The 18,876-nt window shown below is 37.7% G+C and overlaps 1 protein-coding gene across 6 annotated transcripts in view; it reads left to right on the top strand.

The window, feature by feature from the left end:
- The window catches only part of ARHGAP28 (Rho GTPase activating protein 28), a 197,163-nt gene extending 178,660 nt beyond the window's left edge, over window positions 1-18,503 (top strand). For 5 of the 6 annotated variants that reach the window (XM_047090292.1, XM_047090294.1, XM_047090293.1 and 2 more), the window contains 4 exons: window positions 1,235-1,291; window positions 3,057-3,217; window positions 12,814-12,878; window positions 15,046-18,503. In XM_047090292.1, coding sequence (XP_046946248.1) covers window positions 1,235-1,291; window positions 3,057-3,217; window positions 12,814-12,878; window positions 15,046-15,140 — 378 coding nt within the window. In that variant the 3' untranslated portion in view covers window positions 15,141-18,503. The remainder of the gene's footprint in view (window positions 1-1,234; window positions 1,292-3,056; window positions 3,218-12,813; window positions 12,879-15,045) is intronic. The other variant, XM_047090291.1, reaches the window with a different exon arrangement.
- Window positions 18,504-18,876: the final 373 nt, after the last annotated feature.

Below are 18,876 nucleotides of genomic sequence, written 5' to 3'. Positions count from 1 at the left end.
TCCTCCCCAGGGTTTCTTGCTTCTTGTTGTAGCTGTTGTTGCTTTGTTTAATTACTTTTCTGCTGAGCTAATTTCGTAAAGTTTGAATTCTTTGTTTTGTGTGGCTACTGAAGTCTATTCCATGAGCTTACCATGAGCTTCCATGAGCTTACTATCATGTCACCATGATAGGGTGGGTGTGCCCAGGAATATGCAGGCATATATACTTCCAAAGAAGCACTATGCACATGCAAGCAAATATAAATATATGTTTCTTATGATGTTGTTAAATTAACATTTGTTAAGTGGAACAAAGGCACTGGGTGGTGAATCACAGCTCAAAAACAAACCATAAGAGAAATTGAAATAGAAAAGTTTATTACTCAGAGGTTCTGGAGGAAGTATAAAGCATGCCCCCAAGGAGCTGTAAGTGCATGTCAAGGCAAGAAGTAGACTGAGCCACAGCACCTGGGGCACATTCCTTGGTTAGAGTCGATGGGTGCAATGCTTTGGGGTTCCCAGGCTAAGGCCAATTTGGTCAATTCAAACCAAAAGAGTGGGATTTTTGTGAATCCCACTATGGTCTTATCTAAGGCTCACACAAGGGCACAACCTTGGGAGGTGGGGAGACTGTTGATCAGAAGGGCTACAGGGAAAGTCATAACAGCACTCTATGATTTGCTTGTGACTCCATGGGCTGTTATCTAGGGCATAGGCTTACACAAGGGAATACTGTCCATTTAAGGTCACTGCAGGCTGCTTGGCCAAACAAGATGGATGCTAAGGCAGCAACACCATGGATAGCTGAGCTGAATTCTCAATAGTGTTCTTCCCCCTTTTAGTATGAACGGTAATATACATGAAATGTTGTCCTTTGTCTTGCTATACCGACTTAAGAAATCATGGTGTTCATTCTATATCAGTTCACAAAGCCTTCTTTGCTTCTTTTGCATGATATCCTGTAGACGTAACTTAATTTATGTAAGCAATTCATATTGGTGAAAGGTGAGATCATGTCCAGCCTTTCGCTATTAAGATTTATGCATCAGTGAACAAAATTGTATAGACATTATTTCTCACAAATGAAGTATATTTGTAGGATAAACTTACAGATGTGACATTGTTGGGTCATTTTATACTTTGATAAATATTCCCCAAATATTTTCCATAAAGACTGTGACAATTTACACTTCTAATAGCAGCATGTGCTCGTTTTCCTAATGTTAATCCTGAGGACTAAATGTGTTTTATTTAGGTTATAAGCCCCAAGACTTCAAAGGTACTACAAAAATCACCCTCTTCAAGAAGAATGGTAAGAAAATAAGTAATTTCCTTTCCTAAGTATTAACTCCCTACATGATATTCTCTGGATATATTTACCATATCATTTTTATTTATTTATTTTTAATTTTTTTAAATGTTTATTTATTTTTGAGACAGAGAGAGACAGAGCATGAATGGGGGAGGGGCAGAGAGAAAGGGAGACACAGAATCTGAAGCAGGCTCCAGGCTCCAAGCTGTCAGCCCAGAGCCCAACGCGGGGCTCGAACTCACGGACTGTGAGACGATGACCTGAGCTGAAGTCGGGTGCTTAACCGACTCAGCCACCCAGGCACCCTGTACCATATCTTTTTTTTTAATTTGATCATGAAACATCCTTCAGACTTAGCATTTCATGTGGCACATGAAGGAATAGTATAGGGAGAGAATATGCTAACTTATGACTCAAAATGTATGGCTAGGCATTCTGTACGCAAGTATGAATACTATAAATATTAATAGGGAAAATGTGATTATGATCACAGGTTCAGTAATGTCAGGAATGTGGAATTTATCTTACAGAGGCTTCTGGGGAGCTGGGAGAGGAAGGGCATGAAATGACCAAGAGAGGGTTTTAGGAGTATAGTCTTGACTCCAAGACTCTGGGGATGCTCTGCACCTCCCCCCACCAAGTCCAACTTTCTCAGCATCCATTCCCTGGCATGCCATCCTGGTTCTTGCTGGTAATAGTAGAAAAGGACCGTAAGAACTGACTGTATTTTAAAATATTTTCTATTAGTTTCCTAGTGCTGTTGTCACAAAGCACCACAAACTAAACAGCTTAAAATAATTGAAATGTATTCTCTCACAGTTCTGGAGACTAAAATTCTGAAATCAGGGTGTCAGCTGTGTTGGTTCCTTCTGAAGGCCTTGAGAGAAGGACCTGTTTCTGACATCATTCCTAGCTTTTGGTGATGCCAGCAATCCTTGGTGTTCCTTCCATAATATATTCATTCTAGGGTATATATTGAGTCAGTTCAACATAAACTTTCTATATCAACAATGCCATTTTTTGAGAATGTTCAAATTGATAAAATGCCTAAAGAGTAGCCAGATCCTCAGGTAGAAATTTATTTCCATTCATATCTAGATGGAGAATTCGTTTTAAAACATTCCAAATTTTGAAACAAAAGAAATTTTCCAGTCCTGAAAAAAAATCAGTTGATGTTAATTAGACCTAAGTGCCATTCTCTGACTATTTCATTTAATCAGAGCTCCAAGGTAGGTCTCCAGGCCAGTCTTGTCATATGAAAGCAGAGATGCTCAGCAGTCCACACCTGCTCTTCAGAGTGTTATCAGCACACTTTGAGGGATCAAGTTTTAAATCCCCATCTGGAATTCAACTTGGGCCAGCCAATCATTGTTACTAACTAAAGAAAAAGGATTTTTAAAAAGCTGTATTCTCTAATTGATTCTCAAATTTTTCAGAAGGTGACTCTTCTTAAAATATACTGAAATACAGACTCCTGCTTGAAGTAAGCTTATTTAGGGCACAAAATGAACTGATAGAAACATGAGATTTTGTGATAACCTAGTGTTACTTGTCTTATTATTTTAAGGGACTATAGCAAGTGCCTTAAGTATGTAACAAAAGTAAAATCCCAGGTTAAGTTTACTCATTAGTGAATCTCCTGTTAAAAAGAAAGCAGTGTTTCATTCTGGTTAAATACTGGTCTTATTTACATGTTTTCCTAATTCATAATGCCACTGATTTTCACATCTTTAAAGTGCAATCATTAAAGCGATATTCATCCTAGTTTGACAGAATGTACCGAATTTTTCCTCATTGGCAGTCTGACGTGCCGGAAGGAGTCATAAGGGTCCATGCTCCGCTTCTCTCTAAGGTGTCCATGGCCATTCAACTCAATAGTCACACCAAAGCCAAAGACATACTGGCAAAATTTCAATATGAGAACAGGTGAGTAAAAGTGAGTATAGGTCTCTGTACAAGGAAGATGATCTTTTATCAGATAAGTAACTCCCAGGCATTTACAAACTTGGCCTTTTTGAAAAATTAGAACCTGTTATTTTGGGGACTTTACCAATAGAGTAAGTGAAAAGTAGAGAAAGAAATTAAGTAGACCATAGAGTTGTTGATAACAGAAATGTTTGGTTTGTTTCTTTTTCTTTTGGGGAGGGGTATTTTTTGAAGAAATTTCTACAAATAGAATTCTTAATAGATAGCTTCTATCTTGGTGGTTTCATTTACTCAATGAGTTTACTTTCTATTAGAATAAAAAATATAGCAAGTTAGTTTTATAGATACCTAGAATACCATTCCAGGCTTCACTGGGCTTCAATATGCCTATATATAAAGCCTATACATAAAGCTTATGTAGTTGAACGGGCATCATTGCTGTTGTCTTTCTTAAAACCTACTGCTAATTAATCTTGAGATCAGAATTCTATTTACAAAAAAAAAAAATCCTTTCCTCATTTGCCCTAAGTCATCTTGAAACACCATAAATCAGGATAATTTTTGTCTAGGCATACTTATTAAAGGATAAACATTTGCCCTGAGGTTTTTAAAAGATGAGAAGCACTAGTTTAAATCTGTCCATTGGACAGCAGGTACAGTTTGAGGGTTTCTAGTAAAACTGATGGAGGTTCTTAAAGAGAAGCTTTCCAATCATACTAAAAAGGAGTACCCATGTTGAGGGTGGGAACAAGCCAGTTGAGAAAGGTTACATACCGTAACACTCCATTTATATAGCATTTTGAAATGACAAAATTTTAGAAATGGAGGGTAGATTAGCAGTTGCCAAAAGTTGGGGAGGGCAGATCATGGGAGAGAGATGGGTATGGTCATAAAAGGGTGACACAAGGACCTGGAGATATTGGAGCTGCTCAGTATCTTGACTCTGGTGGTAGATAAGAACCTGTACAAGTTGTACTGAACTTAGTACACACGTGCGTACAAATGAGTACATGTAAAATGGGAAATCTAAAGAAGATGGGTGGATCGTATCAATGTCAGGATTCTAACTAGCATTATACTGTATTTTTGTTACCATTTTGGGAAAAGTGGGCAAAGAGTATGAAGCATCTTTCTATATTATATTTCATACGTGTAAGAATCGACTAACTTGATAGAAATATTTCAGTTAAAAAAAAAAAAAACAGGAGTAGCCAGTAGAAGTAACCTGTAGTATTAGAAGCCAGGTTAGTGGCTTTCTGTAAGGGTGGAAGGGATAGTGACCAAGAAGCCATGATAGTGGCTTCTAAGAAGTTCTTTTTTTGGACTATGGGGGCTGGTTACATGGTATGTTCACTTTGTGAAAATTCTTCAAGTGTTTTTATGTAGGATATGTGCATATTATGTATGTACTATATAAAAAAAGAAAATAATAGGGGCCAACAGGAGCCCCAAAAACTTACTTCTCTTCACTGTGAAGACACCATAAGTAGTTACCACTAGATGGTAATAGAAAGACTTGAAATTCCACTGGGGGGATTTGAACACACAATAGATTCCTAGTCACATGCATGACAAAACTGCCTCTGTGCTGTCACGTAGACCTTTTGTAGAATGAAAATGTTTCTGGCAAAAGTAAGTCAGAATCAGTGACTGCAGACAGATGCAAATTCTTTGTATGAACTTCTTCAACAGATTTTGTCCAGTCCATTTTCTTCACCAGTTAGAACTGTGGCCAATTTCAGTTTAGTTGTAAAGTGGCCCATTTTTGCCTGTTTCACTAGAGGCTGCTCTGTTTAAGTAAAAAAAAGAAGAGAGAAGTCTCCTTCTCCCAGATCCTCCCTTTTAGGACTGAAAACCCTTGGACATAACCTAACGACAAGTGTAGGAAGACACTGAAAGGTAGAAAAACGAGTGCTGACCACCTAAGGACATCGGGCCTCTGAAACAACATGGCGGTGAATTCTTGGGTTTCCTTATTGCCTGCCACATATCCAGGCAGGAACTGCAGAAACCTCCAACGTGGCACAGACGCAGACAATAAAAGAGTTCCAAGAAGAGCCTGCTCCCAGCCAAAGGACTGGGGAGAGGGTGGTCTAACCACAAAGCACCATTCTGGCAGTACCTACCCTACTCCAACCAAACAGGAACTGGAAGAGCACACCATCACGCCTGTGGTCTCAGTGGGACCAAGCAGGCCACTGATGTGCATGCCCCACCCAGCAGAATCCCTTAGTGATCCAGATCCCAGCCACGTTAGTGTCAGCACCTCCACCCAGCAGCGGGGAGACCTGACGAGTCTGTGCGAGGCAGACAGTATCCCCCAGCTTCACCCCACCCTCAGAGTCAGTATGGCCCAACGATAAGCTGAGCTTTACCCTCACCCGGCAGCAGCAAAGCAGCTTGAGGCAGCCTTCTGTTTCCCCTCCCTGGTGGCAGCAGAGCCCAGCAGGCGGCTGATCTTACACCCTCAATCAGAGGCAGCAGAACGGTGCCAGTTGGTGTCCCACTTTCACTGGGCAGGTGTCAGTGGGGCCCAGCAAAAAGCTGAACATACACACCCACCCAGACCTTGTGCTATACTTCAACAGGACTGCCTGCCAAAAATGATGATTAAATAAGATCCAGAGTCTCATAATATCAAAAGTGTCTGCAGTATGGTACAGAATCACTCATTATACCTAAACCCAGGAAAATCACAATAGGAATGAGAAAAGACAATTGACAAATGCTGGTGCTAAATGGAATCAGATGTCTGAATTAATCTGACAAGAATTTTACAGTAGCCATCTCAAAGGAAAAAAAAAAGGCTTCCACAAGCAACTATGATTCTCTTGAATAAAATGAAAAAATAGAAAACCTCAGCAAACAAATAGAAGTTATAAAGAGAATGTAATGAAAATTATAGAACTGAAAAATAGAATCACTAAAATAAAAACTCGCTCGCTGGGCTCAATAGTAGAGTGGAATTGACAGAGGATATAATCAGTAAACTTGAGGACATATCACTAGTATTATTTATTCTGAACAAAGAAGACAGACCTAAAAAAATGAATATAGTCTCAGGGATCCATGGACTATAATAAGAAAGCTAACAATTCGCATCATTGCAGCACCGAAAGTAGAGAAAACAGAGAGGAACGGAAAAAGTATTTGAATAAACAGTGGCTGATAACATTCCAAATTAGCAAAAGGTGTAAACTGACATATTCCAGAAACTAAGTGAACCCAAATAAGACAAACCAAAGGAAATCCTTGGCACAACAATGTAATTAAACTTGTAAAGATTAAAGACAAAGAAAAAAACCTTGAAAGTATTCAGAGAGAAGCAATGGCTTTCTTATAGGGAACACCAATTCCAATGACAGCAGATTTCTTATCTGAAACCCTAGAGGCCAGATGGAAGTGGCATAACATTTTTCCAAGTACTGAAAGCAAATACTGTCAACCTTGAATTCTAAGTCCTGCAAAAAATACCCTTCCAGAATGAAGGGGAAACGACATTCTTGGGTGAAGCCGAACTAAGATTTTTCACACTTACCATAAAGAATGGTTAAAGGAAGTTCTCTAAATAGAAAGAAAATGTTAACAAAGGCTTGGAGCATCAGAAAGGAAAAGAGAACATCAGAATAGGTAAACAGTAGTAAATGTAAGAGATTATCCTACTCGTTATGCATTTCTTAAATCATATTTAATGGTTGAAGCAAAAACTTTTACATCTGATATGCTGCTCAGTGTAGGTAGAGGACATATTTAAGGTAATTACATTTAAGAAGGGTTTAGGCTCAGCACCCCTTATTGTCTGCATTGTGACTTCCTTCCAAAGATTGCAGTATGTAAAGAGAGAAAAAGAACAACTTCTTAGTCATGAAATCTGACCTCAGCCAGGTGACCAAGATTAACATCAACTATGCTAAGTCATGCTCATAGTATGTACCCTTGATAAGAAATGATGAAAATGGCACTTTACATCTGTTGCTTTCCTCCCAAGAACATATAACTTCAGCCTAAACATGAGAAAAACATCAGATAAATCCCAACTTAGAAATGTTCTACAAAATACCTGATGTGTCTTCCTGAAACAAGACAGGATGTCTTGGATGTCAAAAACAAGACAGAGGTGAGAAACTGAATCAAGAGGAGCCTAACGAGACATGACTAGGTATTAGTTTCCCAGTATTTGCATAACAAATAACCTCAGCCTTCTGGCTTAAAACAACAGAAAATGTATTCTCTCAGTTCAGGAGGCCAGAAGTCTGAACAAATATGTCCGCAGGGTTGGTTCCTTCTGGAGGCTCTGAGGGAGAGTCTTTCTCATGCCTCTCTCCTAGCTTCTGGTGGTTGCCAGCATCCTTGGCATTCCATGGCTTATAGACGTATCACTTCAATCTCTCCATCTTCATATCATCCTCTTCCCTATGTTTCTCTGTGTCTTCTTCCCTTCTTAGTAAAGACTCAGTGGATTTTAGGGCATCTTCTGAATCCAGGATGATTTCATCCCAAGATTCTTAAGTGATTACATCAGCAAATACCCTGTATTCAAATAAAGTCACATTCTTAAAGATCCAGGTGGACATTAATTTTGGAAAGGACACTATTCAACCAACTATAATTACTAAATATATTGCAATACTCTGGGTGGGTCTCTGGAACAGAAAACAGATACTAGGTAAAAACTAGGAAAATCTGAATGAAATATGAACTTTGGTTAATAACAATGTATTATATTCATTAGTTGTGACAAATGTACCATATTAATGTTAGATGTTAATAATAGGGGGAACCAGGTGTGGGGAATATGGAACTGTCTATACTATTTTCACAATTTTTAAGTAAATCTAAAAGTTCTAAAATTAGGTTTATTTGTAAAATTTGTTAGGGTTCTACCAATTAGGAGAACTACTTACTGGTTATTAATGGTAAAGTAATTTCAAAGTAAATAGGTAAAGTTTAGTTATGCTAGAATATCAGGATTATCTTTCTGTTTTAAAAATGAAATAATATATGCATTAGTGGTCTTCTTCCTTTAACTTATGTTATTTTTAATTCAAAGAACTAAGAATAAATAGAATTAAATGTTTATTCTTAAAGTATGAAGATAAAGAGAACTGACAGAAGTAGGTTTCTACACATCACTAAAAGTAGTAAAACCTCAATCCCAGTAGACCATGATAAGTTACATATGTGTATTGTAATGCCTGAGAAACCACACACACACACACACACACACACACACACACATACACACACACACACACACACAAAATACAAAGTAGTATATTTAAAAATTCTGTAAATAAATCAAGGTGTAATTATAAAAGACCATATCATGGGCCATAACACAAACCTCAGTAAATTTAAAATAATTTAAATCATACAAGGTATCTTTTCTGTCCACAAAGGAATCAAACTAGATGTCAGTAACATTAGGACAACGTGAAAATCTCTAAATACTTAAAAATTAAACCACACACTTGTAAAAACTCCACAGGTCAAAGAGGAAGTGTTAAAGGAGATTTTTTTAAAGTACATAGATTGAAAATAAAACTGCAGCTTACCAAACAGTGCAGCTAAAGCCATGCTGAGAGAAAAATGTATAGCAGTAAATGCTTGCATTAAAAAAGAGGGCGAGAGTGGGGCGCCTGGGTGGCGCAGTCGGTTGAGTGTCCGACTTCAGCCAGGTCACGATCTCGCAGTCCGTGAGTTCAAGCCCCGCGTCAGGCTCTGGGCTGATGGCTCAGAGCCTGGAGCCTGTTTCCGATTCTGTGTCTCCCTCTCTCTCTGCCCCTCCCCCGTTCATGCTCTGTCTCTCTCTGTCCCAAAAATAAATAAAAAACGTTGAAAAAAAATTAAAAAAAAAAAAAAGAGGGCGCGATCTCAGAATAATCAAGTAAGTTTCTACCTCAAGAAACTAGAAAAATAAGAGCAAAATAAACACAAAATGAAGGAAGTGATAGAAGAACAGAAATCAGTGAAATTGAAAACAGGAAAATGATAGAGATCAGTGAAACAAAAAGCTGGTTCTTTTAAGAAACAATAAAATTGATAAACTTCTAGAAATGAAAAGCAAAAAAAATCACTAATTTTAAAGCAAAAAATATCACTGTATGTAATATTTCCCTTAAAAGGATAATATGAAAATATTATAAACAACCTATATGCTCAAAATTGAAAACTTAAAAGAAATGGACCAGTTCTTCTAAGACTACAGATTACCAAAACACAACCAAGATGAAATAGTTTTGAGGCCATTAAAGAAATTGAATTTTTAATTAATTAATTTGTTTGTTTTTTAACATTTATTTTCAAGAGAGAGAGAGAGAGAGAGAGAGTGAGGGGGGAGGTGCAGAGAGAGAGGGGGACAGGATCTGAAGCAGGCTCCAGGCTGTCAGCGCAGAGCCTGACATGGGGCTTGAACCTGCCAACAGTGAGATCATGACCTGAGCTGAAGTCAGACACTTAACCGACTGAGCCACCCAAGCACCCCTGAATTTTTAATTTAAAAGTTTCCCCAAATAAGAAATCTCCAAGCCCAGATGGTTTCACTGGAGAATTCTAGCAGATGTTTAAAGAATTCACAGCAATTTAGCACATTCTTTTTCAGAAAATAGAAGAGAAGAAGGGACACTACCTAACTCATATTATGAAACTAGTGTTGACTTGACACCAAAGACAATAAACAAACAAACACTGCAGACCAATATCTCTCATGAACTTAGAGATAAAAGTCCTAGGCAAACCATGAGCAAATCTAATCCAACATATATGAAAGGAGTTACTCACCATGACCAAGTGGGATTCATTTCAGTTTAGGTCAATATTCAGAAAGTAATGTAATCCATCCTCAGATTGGAGAAAAATCATAGATCATATTAACTGATACAGAAAAAAAACATTTGACAAAATCCAATACCCATTCATGATAAAAACTCTCAGTGAACTAGCAAAAGGGAAGAACTTCCTCAACTTGATAACTACCATCTATAAAAACCTATAACGAACCTCATACTTAATGATGAAAGATTGAATGCTTTCCTTCCAAGATCAAGAAAATTACTTAAAAAAAAAAAAAACACTACTTGTAACTTGTGTTCAACATACTATTGGAGGATGAAGCCACTCAATATAAGGAAAGAGAAAGGAAGGTAAGGAAGGGAGGGAGGGAGGGAGGGGAGGGGAGAGGGGCAGAGAGGGGAGAGGAGGAGAGAAAGCCAGGGAGGGAAGGAGGAAGGAAGGGAGAAGGGAAGAATGACGGAAGGGTGGGTGGGCAAGCAGGCATACAGATTTTAAAGGAAGAAATAAAAATGCACATAACATAAAGTTTATAATTTTAAGTGTACATTCCAATGGTATTAAGTACATTTACATTGTTACACAGTCATTACCACCATCCGTCTCCAGAAAGATTTTATCATCCCGCACTCAGACTCTGTCCCCATTAAACAATAACTCTTCATTTCTCCCTCTCCCAAGCACTGGTAACTGTTCTTCTACTTTCTGTCTCTATGAATGTGACTATTCTAATAACTGATTTTTGACAAAAGTACAAAAGCAATTCAATGGCTGAAGGACAGCCTTTTCAACAAATGATAAATGGTGCTCTAGCAGTTGAATATCTGTAGACAAAAAAGAAAGAAAGAAAAGAAATTAACCCATAGTGCATATTTAAATTTAAAATGTAGAACTATAAAACTTTTAGAAAATAACAGGAGAAAACCTCTGTGATGTAGGGCTAGTAAAGAGTTCTTAAAGTTGATATCAAAAGCATGATCCATAAATTGGACATCTTTCAAAACTGAAAACTTATATACTGACTCAGTGAAATGGTTGAAAAGACAAACTAAGGATGTATACAGACCTTATATCCAGCAAATGACTAGTTTCTAGAATATATAGAGAACACTCAATACTCAACAATAAAAATATCCAAATTAAAAATGAGCAAAAGATGTGAACAGATATTTCACTAAAGAGGATATATGGATACAAATATGCACATGAAAACATGTTCAGTAGCCATTAGGGAAATGCAGAGCCACAAGGACTGTCATTAAACCATCTGAGAATGGCTAAAATAAAAAATAACGATGACATCAAATACTGGCAAAGATACAGAGAAACCGGATCACTCCTACATTGGTGGTGAGAATGTAAAAGGCTATAGTTGCTCTGTAAAACAGTTTGACAGTTTTTCATAAAACTAAATATGCAACTACCGTGTGATCCAGCTTGCACACTCCTGAGAATTTAGCTCAAAGAAATGAAGATAATATTCACACAAAAACCTGAACACAAATGCTTATAGCAACTTTATTTAAAATAGTAAAAAACTGGGGGAAGAAAACCAGATGTTCTTCAACAGGTGAAAAACAAACTGGTACATCCATACCATGGCATGCTACTCATCAATAAAATGCAACACCTTGGGTGAGTCTCCAGTGATTTATGCTGATTAGAAAAAAAAGCCCATACAGAATGTAAGCCAACTTGACAATAAGTTATATTTAAAAAGAAAAGAAAAACGAATACAAAAAAAGCTCTGTACTCTGTTTCCATTTACTCTGTGTAACATTTTTGAAATTAGAAGCTTCTAGAAAATGTAGAATCGAGTAGACATTACTAGGGACAAGGGATGAGCGTAGTAATGATGGAGAGGGTAGTGAGTGGGACTGTAAAAGGTAGAGATCTAGTGATGATGGAAATATCCTGTATCTTAACTGAATCAGTGTTGACATTCTGGTTGTGGTAGCAAACTAGAGTTTTGCAAAATGTTATTATTGGGGGAAACTGGGTAAAGGGTAGACAGGATCTACCTGTATAATTTCTTAAAACTACATGCAAATCTACAATTATCTCAAAATGTTTAAGTAAACAATAAAATAGGCCACACATCTTTCTTCCTCACAAAGAGCTGAAGGCAATCTTTTTGAAGAAACCAAGCTGAAAGTCATTCCTCATGTAGGTGGAGATCAGCAATGGTCTTTCTAGACTTTTCTACTGCAGTATTCCAGGATGCTGAAATTAAACTGGGCAATTATTTTCTCTGACTTGCTTTCACCATAGAGCAGAAACATGCAATGAAGTCAACATTAGACAGTCTGAAAAGCTTTAGGCAAGTTTAGAAACATGGCATGGACAGAGGAGAGAATCCCATTCAGTTTCTGGCAAAAAGAGAAATGAAACCTGACTTCTTTCGAACCGAGAGTAATGTGACCCATGACAAGGCAATATGAAACATCCAGCTGCTCCTTAGCCAGCCTTGGCGTGTCTCTAACAGTTTACTCTCTTAAATGAAGCTGTCAGTTGGGGACAGAATGGGCTCCAGGTTGCTGCAGGGGACAGCAGCATCCGTCTTGGTTTGAGATAGTCCCATCCTTTCTGTGCCTTGAATGTTCGTCTGTGTCAAACAAGTAAAATAATAATAATAATAATAATAATAATAATAATAAGTTTTTATCATAACTTCAATTGTAATAATGATTTGTGGGTGTATTTCACTCAAGGCAGAAGGAATTGTTTGTTGCCATGGTTATTTAATCCACAGATTTACCTCAGATCATAGAACAGGGTTAAAATTACATTGCCTTCTTTTTTTTCAGTTATGGTTCGTCAGAATGCATTAAGATTCAGAACCAACGGTTATATGAAATTGGAGGAAATATAGGTAAGCATTCTCTAACGGTCTTTACTCCTAAATTCTCTGATTACTCTAAAAGAAATGTGATGCTATTATTGTAACAGCACATTTTACCGGTTTCTTAGATTACAAATTCAAAATCAGTAAGATTCTGATTTTTTAATCTCATGTGAGAACACTTGTATGAATTTCCTAAAATATACCCAAATTTTACATGTGAATATTCCAGTTGACATGAAGTAGACTTGTGGGTCTTTTCAATGTGCCTCAGAGTTGGCAAGTCTCTTCCTAGAGATCCCTGCAAAACAGAGAAACATCATGGAACTTTGAAATCGTGACACCCTTTTTGTTGAACTTTCCTGGTTTCACCCTCAACCCGGGTTCGTTCTTCTTGTTTCCCTGAGAGGGAGCAAAAAGGAATCAAAGGGAAATACCCTCTGCTTTCATCTGTGTCCTTACCTTCCCCTTCGTCCATGTCTTCTGCTTGCACCCTGCACAGCCTGGATGAACGACCGGTGCTTCCACTGAAGGCCAGCACCTCTGTGTGTACCTCGCTTCGTGTCCCCGCCTGCCACTCGGAGCCTTGCTCCAGTCCCCCATTCTCCTGCACCATCAACTTTTCCCTCCCAGCTGCATTATTTCCAACTGCATGAACAGTTTTGTGAAGAGAAATTTCCAAAAATCTCTCTTGACCCCCTTCCAGCCCACTTCCATTTCAGTGTTCCACTTTACAGCAAAAACTCCTTAAAGCTGTTGTCTGTCCTCCAATTTCTCCCTCTTGTTCTCTCTTGAAACCACTCCAGGCAAGCGTTACCCCGCAACACTTCACCCAAATTGCTCTCTTGTTGAGGCCACCGGAGAACTCTTATGTTGTGAAATCCAGTCTTTCGTCTGTCTTGATAACTGCCTGCTGAGTTGATCTTTCCCTTTGAAAACACACTTTCTTCACCTGGTTTCAAGGACGACCTAAGCTTCTGGGTTTCATTCCACTTCACTGGTGGCTCCTTCTGACTCTCTTTTGCCCACTACTTCTCATCCTCTCAACCTTCAACGTGGAAAGCTGTGGGGTCAGGCCTCAGAGCTCTTCTTACCTACATATTACTTCCTTGGTGAGCCCAATCCGTCACATCGCTTTAAATACACCAGCATGCAGATGCTTCTCATATTCTATCCAGACTTCCACTCAACACCAACCTTGCAGAGCTCATCACCAGGCACATTTGCCATGGAGCCTTTGCATGTGCTCTTTTCCCAGAATGCTCTCCTTTAGAGTGTTCATTTCTCCCTCCCTCACCTCTTGGAGGTGTTGGCCTCTGTGTCACCTCAAAGAGACCTTCCAGGATTTCACCCTCTCTAGGTGTGCCTTCCCGGTTTTTTGTTCTCTCATGTTCTCCTCACCGCCAGACTTACTTTATATTATGCTTGCTAGTTTGCTGGTTGCCTTTTACCACTTTGAGAATGTAAGTGCCCCGAGGGCAAGTGTTTTTGATTATCTGATGCATTTCTGTAGCCCTAGCCCCTGGAATAGTACCCGGAATATAGTAACTTTCAAGAACAATTTGATAAATGAATGAGTGAATGAAGCAAGCAATCAAATGTTGGTAGTTTTGTTTGAGAATTTGGTATACATTTCAAACACTGTACATAAAGATTTTCAAATGTATTTGCCTCATGGAATGATTTGTTGTTGTTGTTGTCGTTGTTGTTGTTGTTATCATTTCTAGGTCTCCTGCTCTTGGGCATTGCATCCATAGTAAAGAAACAAAATGACCGTTCCTAAAATGAACGTAATTTTAATCTTTTCTAGTCCTGGTCAAGTTACTATCTGTAAAACCATTTGAGGACGTGTATTATTTTATAAATGATCAGTTTATACCTTAAATAAGTTCTTTCCAGATTTTCCTACTTGATGTGGTGAGTCTAGGGAACAGTTTGCCTGTAGTTGGTATGTCTCTGTTTTTCCACAATTTTGCATGGGATTTATGTGAAGTATTTCACAGTCAGAAAGAAACAAAGAAGGGATAGAGGAAGCAAGAAGGTAGGCCGACTAGCCTTGCTAAGGAAATTTTAATATGTATCTACTTACTTTTGGTTGAGATATTAGCCTTATTCGAACTTACCAACACACACATGCACATGCACACATAGAAGTGTGCACCATCAAAAACATCCTCTGATTTTCTCTTTCCTTTAGGGCAGCATTGCTTGGATCCAGATGCTTATATATTGGATGTATATCATGTCAATCCTCAAGCAGAGTGGGTGATTAAACCCCAACCACGTTTTTGAAACACCCTCCAGGATGGCAGCTATCATGTATCACATGCCAAGAAGATTCTGCATGTGGTAGGGAAAAAAACAAGACAACTTTTGACATCTTTGCTCCAATAAGTCTCTTGGTGTTTCTCAGCCCAAGTGGTGTCTCCCAGCGTTGTCAACATGAACCATGGAGGAGGCACTGGTTGGCTGTTTGAGCTGGGGCTTTCTCCTATGATTCCTTGATAAGAGTGAAGGAAAGATGATGCGATCCTTCCAGAAGAAAGGCCAATCTAGTATGTGGAACTCTAATCATTTCTAGTACTTTGGTTTCATATCAGAAATGAATTTGGCCCTATGCCTAGAGATAAGAAACACTTCTTTATGTAGCAAATGCTACCAAAGACAAGAGGTAGAAGAGAATTGTTTTCATACCTGTGTTATATACATAGGTGGACCTTTTTGAACAAGAATGCCAGAAATATCAATAATTTTTGCTCTGTAAAATAATCCAGATCTACTTTTCAAAGGGAATCGGTTCCTAAAGTTATGCATACAATATTTATGCTCTGACTTGCTCCCAAATTGGAGGAGGGCGAACTCCTGTTGAAGGAACACTGTATTGTTATGTATGTTGTACTGTATTATGACTATCAGCATTCTGGTGCAAATGACCATTTCTCTATCGTGGACTATTGAAAATTGATAATTTTAAAGCTTTTCTGATGAGCACTGATCCGTATAGAAAGGTTAGTCTGAAAGAGGGTGTCCTTATTCTTTCGTGACCTTCTGCGCGGTTAATAGTCACAGAACCACTATTTTCTCCTCATGATTCTGGTGCTCAACGAATAGCTTTCTCTGTGCCAGACACAGATTTCCTTTCCTGATCAAACATATCATTTTTTATATTTCACAACTGTAGATAGTCACTTCTGCCACCCCAATTTAAAAATATAGAACTGCCTTTATCCAACTGTTCTTTATCCAAGAATACTGAAAAATAGTGTCATATCCAGATTTTATATGCTGTAAAAGCATATTTTGTTTCTGTTCATCAACCATAGACATGGCCAAGCACTGTGGACTAGCCTCAGGCTTTAAAATCAGATGCAGTTTTGGTGAGCTGGAAACTGTCTCACTGTGAAGATCCTGTGGAGGCATTTTCCAGACCGGCACTTGGTGAGGACATACAGTTCTCCGTGAGCTAATGGAGAGCAAATCTGAAATGTGCCAAGGGGTCAGACGGCTCTGCCTTTCATCTTGAGACTGCAGATACAGTTCTTCTAGGGTCAGTAGAATTGGGGACAGAAATCTCATTTATCCCACATGCATGCTTTGGATTAGAATCCACAGATTGAGATTTTGATGAATTTGTATCAATTTTAATGAGATTTAATGCCCAGATGACTCTCTTTTGCAGTTCAAACAATAAAGTTGCTCACAGATACAGAAGACATTTCATCTACTTACCAATTCTCAAAACGTAACGTGATGATAACTGAAGCCCATGTATAGAAGAAATCTTTTATATGCTGCATTATGCCTTGATATCTCTTAAAACATTGTTTGTATTCACCATGTAGATAATTGTGTTTCTGGCCACTAATATTTTGTTATATTTTTATAAAAAACTCAAATATCCATTCATTTTATTTGTTTGAGGATTTTTATTTCCTGTGCCTGAAAACCCATTTTGAGATAAATGCGTTTTATCAGTTTTTATTTATTCCTACATTTCATCAGTTTTCCATGGTTGGCTAATCAATGGCATGCAAGTTTACATAATGAATTTCAAGAGTCCAAAAAAATGCTCTTATCATTTTATAATTCAGACTACAGGAGTAAACATTTTACTTTATGCAGTTGCTAACTTCCAGGACATAAGATGGCGGTAATTTATGCCCACACACATGGAAGATAATCTTCAAATTAGCTATCTTATACTTCCGTGTACATATGAAAACAGGGACTGGTTTTTCTTATTGTTTCCTATATTTCAGAATCATTAAATTCTACCGTGTTTACATAGATTTACGGATCGTATTCATTTAATTTTTTGAGAATTTTCCTATCTTTGAATTGAAAACACATTAGAACCTATACATAAGTTCTAAACGTTTTGAGATTTACTCCACTTATCATTTTGAAATAAGTGGGTAACAGATGACAGGTGAAAAACAGTAAGTTTCTGAGTTTCTTACCCCCCTTTGTGTGGTGTCAGATGTCAAAGATTCAGCTGAGTAAATAGCTTTAAATGAATCACCTGAATGTATTTAAGGATGTGTGACAACTTTCAAATAGCTATGTGATATGGAAGGCCATGTCAATACCACTATCTTTGGATACAACTTTTGTTCTTTGTCCTAGGATAACTGACTGATTTGAGGAGAACTTCCAGTAGACATACAGACTAATTTTGTATGAGTAGAGGTTCTTTTTACTCAATTTATTCTTAAAGAATAAACAAACCTCTACAATTACAATTCAAAAATGTCTGTCAAATAATTACTGAAACTATTTTTGCTTTTTCAAGGGTTGTTTTAAAATAGTTATAGTAGTCAGTAAAATTGAGTAGTATGTTTGCAAACAAGAGAAGACTCAGATCCCGGGCTTCTAGATTCAGTTCTCACTAGCTTCCCACTTAGGAAAATAATATCCAGGAAAGTATTAGAGGAAGTTAACATTTTAGTGACACTTACCCAGAAAATAAACCTAGAGCTGGCTCATTGTTTTCTGCATTCTGTGGAAGAGGATCCCTTTGTTTAACAGCTCTTGGAGGATATGATTCTTGGATTCAGTGATCTTCAAATAAACTGGAATGTTAATTTCATTACAATGGGTATACAGTATAAACTACCTCACTTGCCTTTCTTGGGAAAAAAATTAATGGACTTTAACAGTTTTTGTTACAAACTGTCCCTGAGTCTTATTATTATTTAAGTCACTTCAGTTAGCTTTCAATGTGCATTTAATAATACACATTTGATGATGTAAAATATTTTTTAGCAAAAGCTTTAAAGCCAAAAATACTCTGTAACTGTGACCTGTGGTATACTCTGAGAGAATTCGTGTCCCTTAGTCATTGTCTTGTGTGTTTCACCATGTTGCAGTGCAGGTTTTCAAGTGTAGGAATTAAGAGTCATCTCTGCTTTCCGGCATTTTTCAACTGCTTTCCCCATATTGCACTTGACAGAAAAGCAACATGAGATTGAAATTCCCTTCTTTCTATCAAGCATATTTCAACTGTTTTTCACAAATGTTTAACATGCCTGAAAAGAATATATATTGTGGGATTAAATAGTTCCTAGTTTCTGACAGGCATTTTCAGCTATTTTCCATAAATATGTCACTTAATAAAAAATAGTGTGACATGGATTAAAATGTTTCTTTCAAACATTTTAAATGGTTTCACACACACACATAACCTTAATTTAAAAACAAATCTTTCAGCCATTTTTCAACTATTTTCTAAAACTGTGTGATCTGATTAAAAAATGATTTAATGTCACAAGAAATGCCAATGTTTTATGTTGTCTCCCGTTGCAAAAGTTAATATTAATTCTTTTGTCTTGGCTTCCATTGTTAAATATAATATGTATGTTGCATTTATCCATAAAAATAAAGAGAAAAAAAGAAAAACGTTGTTCCAAGAATTCTTATGTTCCACCAGTCTAAGGGCACCATGTGCCTGGTGAAAGAATGGGGGCTTTTGAGGGGCCTGGGTAGCTCAGCTGGTTAAGCATCCGACTCTTGATTTCACCTCAGATCA

The sequence above is a fragment of the Lynx rufus genome, unplaced genomic scaffold (genome assembly GCF_022079265.1).
Source record: "Lynx rufus isolate CCGP_SWC_20201006 ecotype Redwood Valley unplaced genomic scaffold, mLynRuf1.p SCAF_29, whole genome shotgun sequence".
Taxonomy (NCBI): Eukaryota; Metazoa; Chordata; class Mammalia; order Carnivora; family Felidae; genus Lynx; species Lynx rufus.
The sequence above is the reverse complement of the archived record's forward strand: the minus strand, read 5'-3'. Positions and strand labels throughout refer to the sequence as shown.